Source organism: Lissotriton helveticus, chromosome 2_1 (assembly GCF_964261635.1).
Source record: "Lissotriton helveticus chromosome 2_1, aLisHel1.1, whole genome shotgun sequence".
Lineage (NCBI taxonomy): Eukaryota > Metazoa > Chordata > Amphibia > Caudata > Salamandridae > Lissotriton > Lissotriton helveticus.
In genome coordinates, this window is record NC_136059.1 from 601896795 (window position 1) to 601911851 (window position 15057).

At 40.1% G+C, this 15057-nt stretch overlaps 1 protein-coding gene across 4 annotated transcripts in view; it reads left to right on the plus strand.

Moving 5' to 3' along the window:
* The window catches only part of RAD17 (RAD17 checkpoint clamp loader component), a 564733-nt gene that overhangs the window by 241858 nt on the left and 307818 nt on the right, over positions 1 to 15057 (plus strand). For all 4 annotated transcript variants that reach the window (XM_078675299.1, XM_078675297.1, XM_078675300.1 and 1 more), the window contains exon 5: positions 14238 to 14394. In XM_078675299.1, the coding sequence (XP_078531425.1) occupies positions 14238 to 14394 (157 nt within the window). The remainder of the gene's footprint in view (positions 1 to 14237; positions 14395 to 15057) is intronic.

Sequence of the window (15057 nt, forward strand, 5' to 3'; positions counted from 1 at the left end):
CTGATCTGGCTGTTTCCCTGCCTTTTGTAGGCCGCGTACTGGTCAGGCCGGAGTCGTCCCGTCTCATAGGCCTCTGTCAGCATGTCTAGTAGCGGGGGAAGTATTATGGAGGCCTGATTTTTGTAGATCTCCACAGGAAGGTCATTGGGACCGGCCGCCTTCCCAGATTTGAGGTCGCCAAGAGCTACTCCCAGTTCCTCCTTCGTGAGATTCGCCTCCAAAGCGTCACGTGACTCATCGGAGAGCGCTAGAAGGGAAAAATCTCGGAGGAATTCCTCCTAGTCGCCCTCCGTCCTTGTGCTGACTAGTTTATAAACTGCCTCAAACTGCGCCGCAAAGGCCTCCGCTATGTCAGTGTTTGCTGTCTTTAGTTGCCCCGTCCCGCCAAACACACCTGTCACCTAGGAACGTTTCCGTTCTCGCCTTTCGAGCCAGGCTAGGAGCTTTTATGCCTTATCTCCTACGTCGTACAGCCTGTGTTGAGTGGCCAAGGCGTATGCCTGCGCTTCCCCATCTGCCAGTACACCCAAGTTGCGTTAGTTTAGGACCAGCTTATGCCTCATCTCTCGGGAGTTGTCAATTGCTGCGTCTTTCTCCATGTCAATGTTTCACGCTCCAGGGAACGTACTTGAAGCTCTTCATCACTCTATTCCCTATTGTCCTTAAATCATCTATAGCAGATGTAACCATTGTCTAGGTGTTCATATCGGATTAGAAACCTCCTTTAGCACCCTTTTAATAGACCTAAACTTTCTACATATTATGGGAGCTGTGATGTAAGAGGGATCTTTTCAACTAACTTGTCAACTTAAAGAATTAAAAAAGCTTAGTCTAGCTACGGTGTTTTTTTTTTTTAGGCTAGATCAGACAATTACTGACTAAAAATGCTTAAGAACTTAGTATATCAGTGAGAGCCGTAGCAATACGTTTTTTTAATGGCAAAGATTAATCTTGCTGGGCAAATGTTCAGTGGTAAACCTGATAGATTACTCCTAAACATTACATTTATTAATCAGTGGTAGAAATAGGGTGAACGTGATCAAACTCACACTAGAAACAAAACTCTCATTTTGTAGTTCATCTTTATCAACAGTGTGACATGCCTCAAACTTTTCTCTGCTTTATTGTGTAAAAAGGATGAGTATCCATTAAAGCTAGAGTAGTACCACCTCATTAGCAGTGTCTCTCAGGTTTGCAGGCGAGCCAAGAGATTTAAAAACGTATTTTCAAATATTATCGGCCATAAGGGTCTTTATTTTAGTAATATCTTCTTTTGTCTTGTGGACTATAATTATTTGTGCCAAATGTATTTTTCACTCTTTCGCTTCAGAGGAGACTTCACTACTATTTAATTAGCTTCAATTTACAGAAATTCGGGTGTAAAGGCGCTATCTAATTCAAGGCAGTAGTAAATGGACTGTATTTTTATTGATCTCGTTACCCACTTCTGTATTCCCAAACAATTTTAAAGCATTACTGAAAGTAGTACTTAGGTTATCTGGGATAATTTTATTCCATTTCCTGTTAACACTTTTATGTGAACCCTCATTCATGATGAGGTCCTTGGTAAGTTCAACCAACATTGAGAATGACATACAAAATGATCCATTGAGGAAACCTCTATAGGCTTCTGAACTATTAAAATATTTTGAAAACTAAAAATCAAATCATGTCCATGTCTGGCTTCCACTGTGGGGCTTGAGACACCTTGAATACGTTTTCGGAACCCCATACCAGTAAGTAGTATATTTTCTGACTTTGTGCTACCCGACCATTGCAATCACTTATCACAAGTGTGTTTTAAAGATGAATATCCACGTTTAAAGTTGAATAAGTGGTATTTATTCAAGTAGTATAAAACACAACCCTCACGGACCCCAATCCAGTCTCAACTGCCGGAATAGGTATCCACAGAATCCAAAGCAAAACAGAATTAGAACTTAAGCAGCATCATACATTACATGGTGAATGTTCTGTGCGGCATCATACATTACATAGTAAGTGTTCTTAGGAAATATTCTGAGATAAGGAAAACACAACACATCTTCCCCTCTATAACAACAAACAAAGGAAAGAAACTAAAAACTATATGTGAAAGATTTGTAACACTTGTGAAAAAAATGTAATTATACACATACAAAATACGAAGAATAAAGGATTGCATGAACAAAGCTTAAAGTAATTATTAATGCAGGAGAAAAAAAAAATAATTCATACACTAAAACAATATGTCTGTAATTAAGGAGAATGCATTATATAATCTTTGCGCCAACTAGATTTGAATCTAGATCTCACAGAATCTCTGTTGGAATTGTTGGAAAAATGATTCAAACCAACTCGATTGGATAGACGTGAACAACTATTTGAAGTCTTAACAAGATAGGACATATTCCAAACATCACCAGAATCCAACTCCACTACATTTCTCTTCACAGCAGAGATTACAAAAGAACCCATAAATTTAGAAAGACCTTTTCTTATAAAACCAGGTGTTCGTACAAGAACAGTATCACCAACACACCATACTGCGCGTCTTGTGCAATGTCTATTATCAAAATATTTATTTTGATAACTTTTCCTTTGTGCAGTCAAATCAGAAGAAGAAGGGTGGTCAAGAATAGATGTATCCAATCCTAACCAAACTGGATTTAACTTACAATGAGGTTTTCTTCCTCTGAGAACAGAGAAGGGTGACACAGATGCCACACTATTTGGGCGTAACTCTATGTGCTCACCATGTTTCTCTTAGAGCCACTTTCAGGGAAGATTTATTTTGAATTGCTCTTTGTACACAACTCTTGCCAATTTTGTTCATACTCTCTGCGAGACAATTTTCTTGTGGAGAGTATAGTGCAGTTTTATAATGATTAATGGCTAAACTAGAAAGAAATTGTTCCATTTCCAAAAACACAAACTGTGTACCATTATCAGTTATGACGGTTTTAGGAATGCCCTCACTAGAAAATTCTTCTTGGAGAAATTCAATAACATTTTTTGTGTTAGCTACTGGAACATACTTTGTTACCACCCATTTAGAAGTGTAGTTCACAAGTAGAATCACAAAACGTTCATCATGAGAAAGTAACTCAAATGGACCTGCGATATTTAATCCTAATTTTTGTCCATGGTTCAAGAGGTACCTCTATTGGAGAAATTGGAGCAGTAAAGGTTTTTTTAGATTTGTCATTGTTTGCATATTGCCAACAATCCTTCACTACATCTTCCACCTCATGGTCCATGCTTGGCCACCAATACCACTCACGAAGTCTTGTTTTAGTTTTATTACGACCCAAATGACCTTCATGAGCCAAATTAATCAATTTATCTCTAAAACTTGAAGGAGCAACTAAACGCTTTCCTCTAAGTATTCTTCCATTCAAAATACTCAATTCATCCTTCAGTCCAAAATAACAACTCACAGTGGAAGACAACATCTTCTTGTCTGGCCAACCTCTCACAATGAAATCCCTCAAAATAATCGGAATCATTCTCATTAGCATCAGTCTACTCCTTGTCATCTAATGCTGGCTTGCAAACCTAGTTTATTGAAGAAACCTCAACATTGATAACTTCCGACTGGATGTATAATCTTGACATATAATTTACTAAACAATTTCTTGCACCAGGTATAAATTCAACCACAAAATTGTAATTAGACAAACCATCAACCCAACGAGAAATCCTTGGAGAGAGATTATCAATTTCTCTTGAAGTAAAAATCTTGGAAAGAGGTTTATGATTAGATCTTATTGTGAAAGGTATACCCCATAAAAAAAATTTGAAATGGAGAATCCCCCAAAACACAGCTAATGCTTCCCGTTCTATCATGGAGTACCTCTCCTCCGCACCTCTTAAAGCACGTGAAGCAAATGCAACAACCTTTTGTTCACCATTGTCAATTTGAAAAAGGACCGCACCCAATCCAGAAATACTTGCATCAGTAGATAGAACAGTCTTCTTATTTACATCAAAGTTTCCTAATGTAGGTAACTTTGCGATACAACTCTTCACATGTTTGAAAGATTTGTCACACTCAACCGACCAATCAAATTGAGAAACTTGCTTTAATAAGGATCTCAAAGGCAGGGAAATAGAGGCAAAATTTTGTATAAATTTTGAGCAGAATTCTGTTAATCCAAAAAAAGAACAGACTTGATCCTTATTACAAGGTTCAGGAGCTTCACTTATACTCTTTGCCAACTCTAACTTGGGACTGATACCTTCTCTAGAAATTGTGTGACCAAGATACGTTACTGAAGTGACTCTGAACATTTTTCTTTTTTAATTACCAAACCTGAAGATTGTAACCTACTCAACACTTTCCATAAGATTTTATCATGTTCCTCCAAATCCTTACCGTGGACTAATATATCATCCTGAAAAAACAGGACCTTGTCTAAACCTTGCAGTACTTGTTTCATAACTCTTTGGAAACATGCCGCGGCGGAGGCAAGTCCAAATGGCATTCTTACAAATTGAAAGGCCCCAATAGGTGTAACAAACGAAGTCAAGTGCTTTGATTCTTGGTGTAACCTAACCTGGTAGTAAGCGGAGGACAAATCCATTACACTAAAAAATTCTGCGCCTTTGATAAGGGCTAAGGTTTCATTGATGTTTGGTAAGGGCTGTCTGTCAACCCAGATACATTTGTTTAACCCTCTTAAATCTCTTGGTCGGCCTTAATAAACGCAAGATCATTGCCTAAACATAAATATGAAATTGCAAACTTCATTGAAGATTGGAAGTTGGACCTCCTTTTTTTTAACTGAAACCTGGAGTGATTCCTTGTGGTCCAGATTTTACAACAGCAACTCCTGAGGGCTTCACAAACATTAGATTCGATAGAACCTCCAAAAAAGGAGGAGCTCTCGCTATTATACATCGTAACAACCTTACATTGCGGACAGAACTTGTCCCCATTACGACATGTGAAGCAGTTAGCTTTCCTATCTCAACTCCTTATTCAAGTCCATTTAAAGGTATTCTTCTTTATCGCCCCCCCTGGTCCTCGAACGGTATTCTTCACGACCATGGGTTGTCTCCTTGAACCTGTGGCAGGGGAAAAAAATTATACCATCTTGGGTGATTTTAATTTTAACCTGGAGGCTTATGATAATCCTGACACTATGGCCCCCTGTCGGAGAGTGAAGCGGTAGGCCTTAACCCGTTGACCGCGGCTGGAATTCCGCTGCGGTGCGGGTGATTTATGACTGGGTGTGGTCAGGACGGTGCCCGGCCGTCCTCCGCACACGCCCACCGTGACGTTGGCCGACCGGTAGGTGCCCGACGCACGCAAAGGGTTAAGCAGCTAGTTCTATCTCCTACTCATTCCGCCGGCCACACATTAGATGGCCTTTTTGCTAACCATAGCCTACTTACTTTAGGAGATAACCTCCCTGTAACTTGGACGGACCATTCTGCGGTCCTCTTCGACATTAAAACGGGGGCAAGCTCTCCTCTGCCTACTAAATCTTTGCCCCCCAACAATTTTAAAGCGTGGAGAAGTGTCGATGTGGCCGAATTTAAATCTAAACTGCTTGCCTCTCAGATACCAGTTGCCTCTGATCCCGAGAAGGCAGCCATTAATTACACAAATTGGATTCAAGATACAGTCAATTTGACGGTTCCAACAAAGAAAAGGTCCACTAATAGGGCCTCTAGTTCTGCCCCCTGGTTTAATCAAATTCTTGGGCTTGAAAAACAAAGTTGCAGACGGCAAGAACGTAGATGGCGATTAGACTACGATCCTGCCCAAAAACTATGCTATAACAAAGGCTGGCTAAATACAAACAGCTTGTCATCTCTGAAAAAAGTAAATTTGACAGCAGTCAAATTGAATTGGCACACGACTCAGTGAAACACCTTTTTCAAGTCATCACACACTTATCGGGACAAGGTACATCCACCTCCATTGATGCCACTCAAGATCTGTGTGATTCTCTGGCAACTTATTTTCAAGGAAAAGTCAGTGATATTTACTCGCACTTTAAGACACATACCATCAGTGATCCCCCAGTACCAGCTCCACTAATAGATTCTAAAGACTTGGGTGAAACTGTTACCTCTGTTTCTGACACTAAAACTGTCCCGACTTTTCAAGATTTCAGCCAGGTCTCCCCAGAATTGGTATCACATCTTCTGACCACTATTAACTCTGGTTCCCCGGATGATCCTTGCCCTCCATCTATCATCAAGCTATCTCCTGAGATTATTGGTCCTAATCTTGCTGAGATTTTTAACGCTATGTTTAAATCGGGTACCTTCCCTTCCATTTAGAAGAAAACTATTATCAAACCTCTTATTAAAAAGAGTACCTTGGATACTACTAATGTTACCAGCTACAGGCCCATAGCCTGTGTTCCATTTCCAGTCAAAATCGTGGAAACAATTATGAACGCCCAGAGTTCAGATTTTATTGACCAAAACAACTGTTTAGATGACTCAATTTGGATTCAGGAGAGGACATGGGACAGAAACTGCGCTTATCAAAGCCTCCGATTAAATTAGGAAGATACTGGATGGAGGGGGGCCGCAGTTTTTATATTGTTAGATCTCTCTGCGGCCTTTGACACGGTCAATCATTTCACGCTGATGGACCGTGTCTCGGCAGCAGTGATATCACATGGAGCTAAAACCCTTCTCTCCTCTTTTCTTGCTAATCGTGTCCAGTCTGTGTCCTTTGGCAAATTCAACTCGCCACCATTAATGTAGCCTTGTGATGTTCCCTAAGGATCCTCGATAAGTACGACACTTTTCAATATCTATGTGTCTGACTTGGCGAGGGTCATTAAATCCCATCACCTGGCTTTAACATCATACGCAGATAATACTCAACTGGTGTTGGCTGTCAACAACAACGGTGGGAAAATGGCCCATAATTTCCAACTGGGAATGCTTGCAATAAGTGCGTGGATGACGGAAAATTGCCTTAAATTAAACTCCGATAAAACGGAGGTGATGATTATTGGTAATCTTTCTCCGGCCTGGTCCCCTACGTGGTGGCCAGCAGATCTCGGATCTCCTCCCTCTCCAGTTGCCAAGGTCAGAAACCTGGGGTTCATTTTTGACAGTAAACTGTCATTTATGCATAATGCAAAGGTATTGTCTTTATTCTTTACCATAAAAATGATTAAGAAACTCCTACCTTATCTTCCCACTGATGCAGTTAAAACTTTAGTCAGCTCACTTGTGATGTCAGGTATCGACTACTGCAACGGGCTCTTTATAAATGCTCAAGAAAGAGTCTTGAATAAGTTACAGTTGGTGCAGAACGCGGACGCCAGATTGATTACAGGAACCCCTAAATTCAAACCAATTTCAAAAATCATCAGGCAGCTCCACTGGTTACCGGTAAGAAACCGAACAAAATTTAAAGCTTTATGTATTGCTTTTAAAGCAATCCATGCCTCTGGACCTGCATTCTTAAAACAATCTTTATGTCCTTACACTCCGGCACAATCTCCACGCTCTTCCACAGCAGGCCTTCTGAAGGTCCCAAGAACAAAAAAAGTCTCATGGGGTGATAGGTCTTTCATAGTTACAACCATCAAACTCTGGAATAGCCTACCATCCCAAATTAAGACCAGCACTTCTTTATTAACATTTCGGAAGCAGATAAAACACTTGGCTTTTCAATCAATACATTCTGTTCTTTACTGTTAGCGTATCCATAGCGCCGAGACACCTACGGGTAGTTGTGCGCTCAATAAATCTCTTAAATAAAAATAAATAAATAAAAATTCAATCAGCACAGAGGCGAATCTCCTTTCCACCTTCCTTTGGTGCCAAAACTATCGGAGCCAACGACTCCGAGCTTTCAATCTCCTCAATAACACCTCTGTCCATGAGTTTTCTAATCTCACATTCTAAAGGCTCCATCATCATAATTGGAACCTTCCTCACTTTGGCTACAAAAGGTGTAGCTCCACTCTTCAAGATGATTTTTTGTTCAAAATATTTTTAGCAAGCCAAGACCATCACTAAATACATCAGGAACATTTTCACAAATATCCTCAGGTAATTTTTCCCTAGCTAATAGCAGAACATTTTGGGTACTGTTGGGATTGAGTGTAATTCCCATATCCCTTTGATGTCTCCATCCAAGGAGATTGTCTCCCGTCTTTGCCACATAGATCTTGCCCACAGTCTCACGATCATCAAATTGAATTTTCCTAACACAATAACCCAATACATCAATCTTCACACCACCATATCCCACAGGGTTATGTCAGAGGGTAACAAATCAATGTTCTCACCACCAAATGTGGCCTCCCAATTTTTATCACCAGTGATAGTATAGGGTGACCCAGAATCTGCTAGGACAGATGTTTTGTTTCCACCCACAGTAATCTCACACTCAGGCATATCTAAAGGATCAGCATCCACACTTCCATCATCACATATACTAGAAACAATCCTTGTTTCTTCAGATAAATAATTTACATTTTGTTGTTTCGGTCCACGGCATACTCTAGTGTAATGACACTTTTTGCCACAGTTTTTACAGATAGCAAATCTCTCAAAGCATCCTGGACTGTTTGTCCAATGTCCTTCACTACCACATCTGAAACATTTGGGGTTACTACTTTCTAGTATCATTCTGAGTATATTTTTTCTTGCCAACCTTTTTATCCATGTCATTACTTACAATAGAGGAATTTTTCTAACAATCTTTCTTACTTTGTTTGTCTACTCTGGAAACTTCATTGACTGATGACTCAGAAGAAGAAGCAGCATTTTCTTTACTTGAGTTATCCTCACTCTTCTCATTACGCATCTCTTGTACCCACATATTGGTTTTTACCATCCCTTCAATAATTGCGATTGCATCTTTTAAATTAGGATTCTTGCTCAATAACTTTTCTTGGACTTTTGTATTATTTGTACACCTAACAATTTGATCTCTGTTGAGAGAGTCAGTTAAATGTTCAAAATCACATGTTCTAGCTAATGTTTTAACAGCAGCTACATAACTTGAAATTTTTTCTGTCTTCCCTTGGGTTCCAGAAAAAAATGTATGTCGTTCCAAAACTACGTTAATATGTCAATCAAAATGTTTCTCGAGCATTAAGACAGACATGTCATATTCATTACCCGGTTCACCAGCTTCATTCCCAATTTCAATGAAATCAAGGCTTTCATAGATGCACCTCCCTTCAATACCTAAGTTATGTACAAGAATTGCCTGTTTGCGACATGCAAAAAACTTCTCTCCACCGATGGCAATGAGATAAAAGTCGAAATTTTATTTTCATCTTTTCCATGGCAAAACAGGCTCTCCTTTCTGAGAAAAAAAATTTGGAGGTTCAGAAGAAGTCGACATTGATATCAGAAATATTTAAAGAATCTAAAAAAAAAATTAATACCTCAACATGAAAGTAAACGTAAATATGTTATAGATAAGTACCAAACATCACATCATATCTGTGAGTAGTCAAGTTATGGTAATATATATCACTGTGTGTACCACAAGTTCAATAAATAACGATGCTTCTTTGCAAAATGTGTATCACAATGTACACAATAGCACAGTTTCCTTGAATTGTTTCATTATAGTAGTATGCAAATCATCTTGTAATGCGAGTTCGTTGTCTGGCAATATTTGTTTCCAAATACAGTAGATGTGTGTGTATCACAGTGTACACAATAGCTTCGACTTCTCAAAATATAATTATTCGATATAATTCATCGTAAATAAACATAAACTGAACAGTACTTTCGGTAGAGTTAATTGCGTTAGAAAAGCGTTACCTTAATGTCCAGTTCGATCGGTAACAGCATAGTGACGATAGTGACAATAGGAATTAATTAAAATGGCCGCATACGCCGATCGCGTCGTTACGTCAAGACGCTTTTGACTAGTATGCAAAGAAACAGCAATCTGATGGTCTAGTTGTTCACTCCCACAACACACTTGGAGTGACAGTTGAATCTCGCATACGTCATCAAATCTTCAGTGGAAGTCAAGCTGCCAACATACCTCGCGCAGAGAAAGGATCGAAGGTCAGCATTCACACACACTTGATAACGGATACTTGCAATTCGCCCCGGATTGCTTTCAGACGTTTGTCAACCAATCTTGTAGATGTTCACCTCCCGTCGTCGCCTCAATTCGTTCCAGGTGAGGAAATAGGAAGGAGAAATCTTCAACCTGCGCGTGGGTTCTTTCAATTAAAACTGTTGTGTAGGGTTGTTTGTTTCTTCTCTTTACCTCGTCGCCATTGTTTTAAAGATGAATATCCAAGTTTAAATTTGAATAAGTGGTATTTATTCAAGTAGTATAAAACACAACCCTCACGGACCCCAATCCAGTCTCAACTGCCGGAATAGGTATCCACAGAATCCAAAGCAAAACAGAATTAGAACTTGAGCAGCATCATACATTACATAGTGAATGTTCTGTGCAGCATCATACATTACATAGTAAGTGTTCTTAGGAAATATTCTGAGATAAGGAAAACACAAAAAAGTGGTTTGTCTAATGTACTCTGGCAGGGAATTGTTAAATCATCCAACCAAATGGAGCAGTTGTCACCTACATAGGAAACTGTGTTTTGCATGGCTCAAACTCGTCTACCCTGCCTGCTCATCATTGTGATAGTCCTGGTATTTTTTCCTGGCCAAGTAAACGTATGTCTTAAATCCCCAGAGAGTTGCTTTACATGTTTTACTACTGTCCTCCAACAAAGTACAAGAATTCTTAAGGAAGGGTATAAATCAAGCATACCTATTCCCTTTCACTCCTATCTATCACCCATTTCACATGTTTATTTTTCCACTTACTGCCTATAGAAAATGTATGATTTCCTACTAGCTCCTCCTTTCCCAGCAGTTATGATGATGTGTGTCATTATGAAGGGATGATTGAGGCTGACAACAGTTGTAAACAACAACATTGGCTTCATAGTGGGTAGTGACATCTCTCTGTACCAATAGGCAGCGTTGTGTATGGAGTTAGGAGGGATGATTACAACCCTCCATTAACCATCCAATGAAGACACTGGTATTGTTGGATGTTGATACAAAACAAAGAACAGTCTAGCCCTTCAAAATAATAAACACGGATCTATTTAGAGTCCTATGATAGAGTTAGCCGTGATGAGCTCACTGAGAACCAGAACAACATGGACTAACACGGATATCATTCATTGTCAAAAGATATATTTAATTCCATTTTTTTTCCGAATAGAAAGTCAATTAACATTTTTACAAAGTATAAAACAATTAAACTGATTCTCACAAAAATGATATCATCAAAAGTAATTCAACGCTTCCGGGACCTGTTGACCCGAAGGTCCTCGCTCTTCGCCGTGGCGCCTGCTTACCTGAGCCTATGTGGATTCTCTGCTTATCAAGAATCGGAAGTCATTGACATTCCGCTGTATCTTTACCAGCCAGGTTCCTTAACTTCAGAGAGTGTCCAGAATTGGAAGCCATTTACATTCCGCTGTATCTACACCAGCCAGGTCTCCAATTTTCAGAGAATGTCCAGACCTCCCCCTGGCTAATACCAATTTTCTGCTACTTCGGTTACGTCTTAACCTGAGGGCCTTTGAGTATATCCACAAAACCCAAAAGCAGCTGTCTTGAATACTCTTCTGCATCTGTGTTCTTTTTAAAAAATCCTCTGGGCGAAACCTGTGTCCCCCAAGACGCATCTTATCTAGCCTGCTGCAGCCCGACTGATAGCGCATGAGAGGATTTTAATGTTTCTCCTTGTGATTGTTTGCTGATCTCGTTGTCCCATTCCTCCCCCACTTCCCCTCTCTATTGTGTGCCCTGACGAAGGTGCGGCCTTGTGATCCGGTCGAGCACCGAAACACACGTTGGCGCTATGAAACTGTCCTGTATCCTGGCCATCTAGTCTCCAATTTCCATCTCAAGACTCTGCAGGACCTCGTATTTATGTATAGCATCTGGCAACTTTAGGCTGATGTTTATTGATTTGATGTTGAATGCTGGAGTATGTGTGAAAAACTTTTTTTGCTATCTAGGATCTGGTAAGAATGCGTGAGTTTGCTTTATGATTGATAGAATGAGTGTCGGGATGTGTGGGACTCTTGTTGAATTACTTTGGATGATATCATTTTTGTGAGAATCAGTTTAATTGTTTTATACATTGTAAAAATGTTAATTGACTTTCTATTCGGGAAAAAAATGCAATAAAATATAAATATATCTTTTGACAATGAATGGTATCCGTGTTAGTCCATGTTGTTCTGGTGCTCAGTGAGCTCATCACTGCTAACTCTATCATAGGACTCTAAATAGAGCTGTGTTTATTCTAAGAAGGGCTAGACTGTTCTTTGTTTTGTATTGACTTTGCCTCCCCTGCCTGTCTGCCCTACATTCGACTTCTCAGGGGGCCCCTTTCTGTCTATTGATTGGTGGATGTTGATACTAGTCCAGGGGCATAGATCGTTTTACATAAACCCCTCGTGAGCCTGCCTATTGGCTCTCCCTGTGTAAATCCGTTCAGTGTTAAAAAATAGGAGCCCTTGCTTTCCCCAAAAACATTATGAATGTAGGTAACATTTATGATTGTAAATAAAGAATGGGAGTTCTTTTTTCTAGGGTTCCAGTGTTTGTTTTCATGAAAGATGGCATATGAAAACAGTTCTTGTCGAACTAGATTTAATTTCTGACGATTTCCCTATATTTGTTACAGATGCTGTCCAGTCAGCCCTTGAGGGTTGCATCCGTATACACTACAATACGAGCTAGGGTGAGGAAGTTCTAGTTGACCAGCCTGTGACTTTATAGAAGATAGCACTTTTAAAGGAAGGCCACTGGCCTGGCACATTGCCCACCAATTAAGGAAAGGGATGAGATCTGTGCCCATCCCGTATCATGAGTTCAACTCAGTTAGAAGAGTTGCTGTCCCAACAACAGCATCTGATTGGCCCATTTGGAGAGAATCCACAGTCTACACTACAAGTTATGGGATTCTCTTTGTCATAGATTCAGAGACACCAAGACACTTGTAGTTATAGGAAAAATCACATTACAATCAATTGCACAAAGAAACATACACTCGAGTTTGACTCAGCAGCTGCCACAACATTGGATATAAGTTGATACCAGGGAATAGATTGTGTTCGCGTTTGGCTTCTTTGAAGTTGTATGCACGTGTACATTGGAAGGATTGTAACAATTTCAGTGAACTGTTTTCTCCCCTCCCCGAAATCCAGGTAAGCTACTAGCATTGTTGAAAAGCCTGATGCATCAGCCGTTAAAACAAAGTTTAGAGTTTCTTCCATCCCAACCTTCTGACGCCTGTATGTTAGGAGCTTGTGCCAAGACTGAAGTGACCTGTCAAGCATGAATGTGATGTGCTGCAGGGTCATAGATTTCTTCTATGCATGTATCTCCACTGTACCTCCAAAAAAGAGTCCCTCTGTCCTGTACCTTTGTTCCCCGATAAGGCAATGACTGCTCAGGGAACAGTTCAAGAAACCTCTGGGCTGAACCTCTCCTTTAGTTCCAGGTTGCCTGATAAGCTCTTCTTCCCATGTGGCTGTGCAAAAGCCATTGTGGGAATGTCTGTATTGTGAGGTCCCTTGAACATTATCCCCTACAGACTTAACTCCTGTCATGGCCACAAGTATCTACATAGTCGCTCCTTGTCTCATCATCCTCCATTTGAAAGGTAAAATCTGACATGACCACTCTGTGTATCACCAAGTCAGCTGCTGCAGCCTGGGCAAGGCCAGCACCAGTGCATGTAATGCTCTGTGAACTGAGACACCAGGTGGGCTGCATGCAATGTGGGCTCTTCACTCTTAGGACAGCATAAGCAGACAGAACTGAGTTGTGTAAAGTTTGTTGGAGATGGGCATGTGACATCGATATCTTTGTCTGCAAACCATAAAGTTTTACTTACTGCTTTGCCGTTATACAAATAAAGGTCTTGTAGTGTTAAAAAGATATAACCTTGGTTGAACATTCCATATCTGAGTTCTCCAAACCTACACAACCCCCCAAGAGTAACCCTTTTTGCTTGTATTTGCTCATTGTTGTCCTCTGTTGTCCTTGGAGTACAGCGATAATACTCTTATTGTTACATGGATTGTCCAGAACCTGTGAGTGCCCAGGAATAGGGACAACATGTCAAATGATCACTATTTAGGAACTATCACCTGTCAAGAGGTGGGACTTGCTATATAATACATTATCGATGCGTGTAATAACATCTTATCTTTGCATGCACTTTATTAACAGTCATTCTTTTGCTGCAGGGTGGTTCTGTTTTGCTACTGACTGGTCCCCCTGGTTGTGGAAAGACTGCAACAATGAGTGTGTTGACAAAGGACCTTGGCATCCAGGTGCAAGAATGGACCAATCCATTCACAACTGAATATAAAAAAGATGAATATAATGAAGTTTACGAGCGAGGTAAGTTATTCCTATTTTCACTTCTTCTGCACACAAGGACAAATTAATTACTTGATTCTGTGTATGTGAAGAGTTGGAGAGTTGCAGTGCCTTAGCTGCCTGGCTCTACAGTTCAATTAAAATGGGATTTTTTTATGGCGTTTTTAAAATCCCTTTAGTGGTTTCAGTCCAGTTCGGACTAGGAAAGCATCCTCTACACTCATAACTGTCAAATTGTCATCACTCCCGTAACATATTGGCACCCATGTGATGGTCTCAAAGCAGAAACAAATTATCCTTATTAACATTTGGCCAAAGTAATATCCGGGCACCAGTGGGGACTGCTGAACGCAATTGGGCGTAAATACCTGCCAGAAATGCACTCAGGAAGCAAGGCAAAGAAAGACAGTTCCTTGTTGGTAGTTTTGGAATGGGGCTTTGCCCCATAGAATACGTTCCAAAAAATAGGGCCAAGTGGGACAGTTCTCAAAGGGCAAAAATAAAATATTCAAATAATTTTATGATATGAAAGCCAAGTCGGGGATTTCACCTGTACAAGAAATCTTTAAATACATTGGGGCAAAACACAATGTTCATTTCAGCCAGGGTCACTAAAACTGGTTGTATACGCGTAAGTATCACAGACAGTTAGAACATCTAAATTTACAATTTCACTTGGCCTAA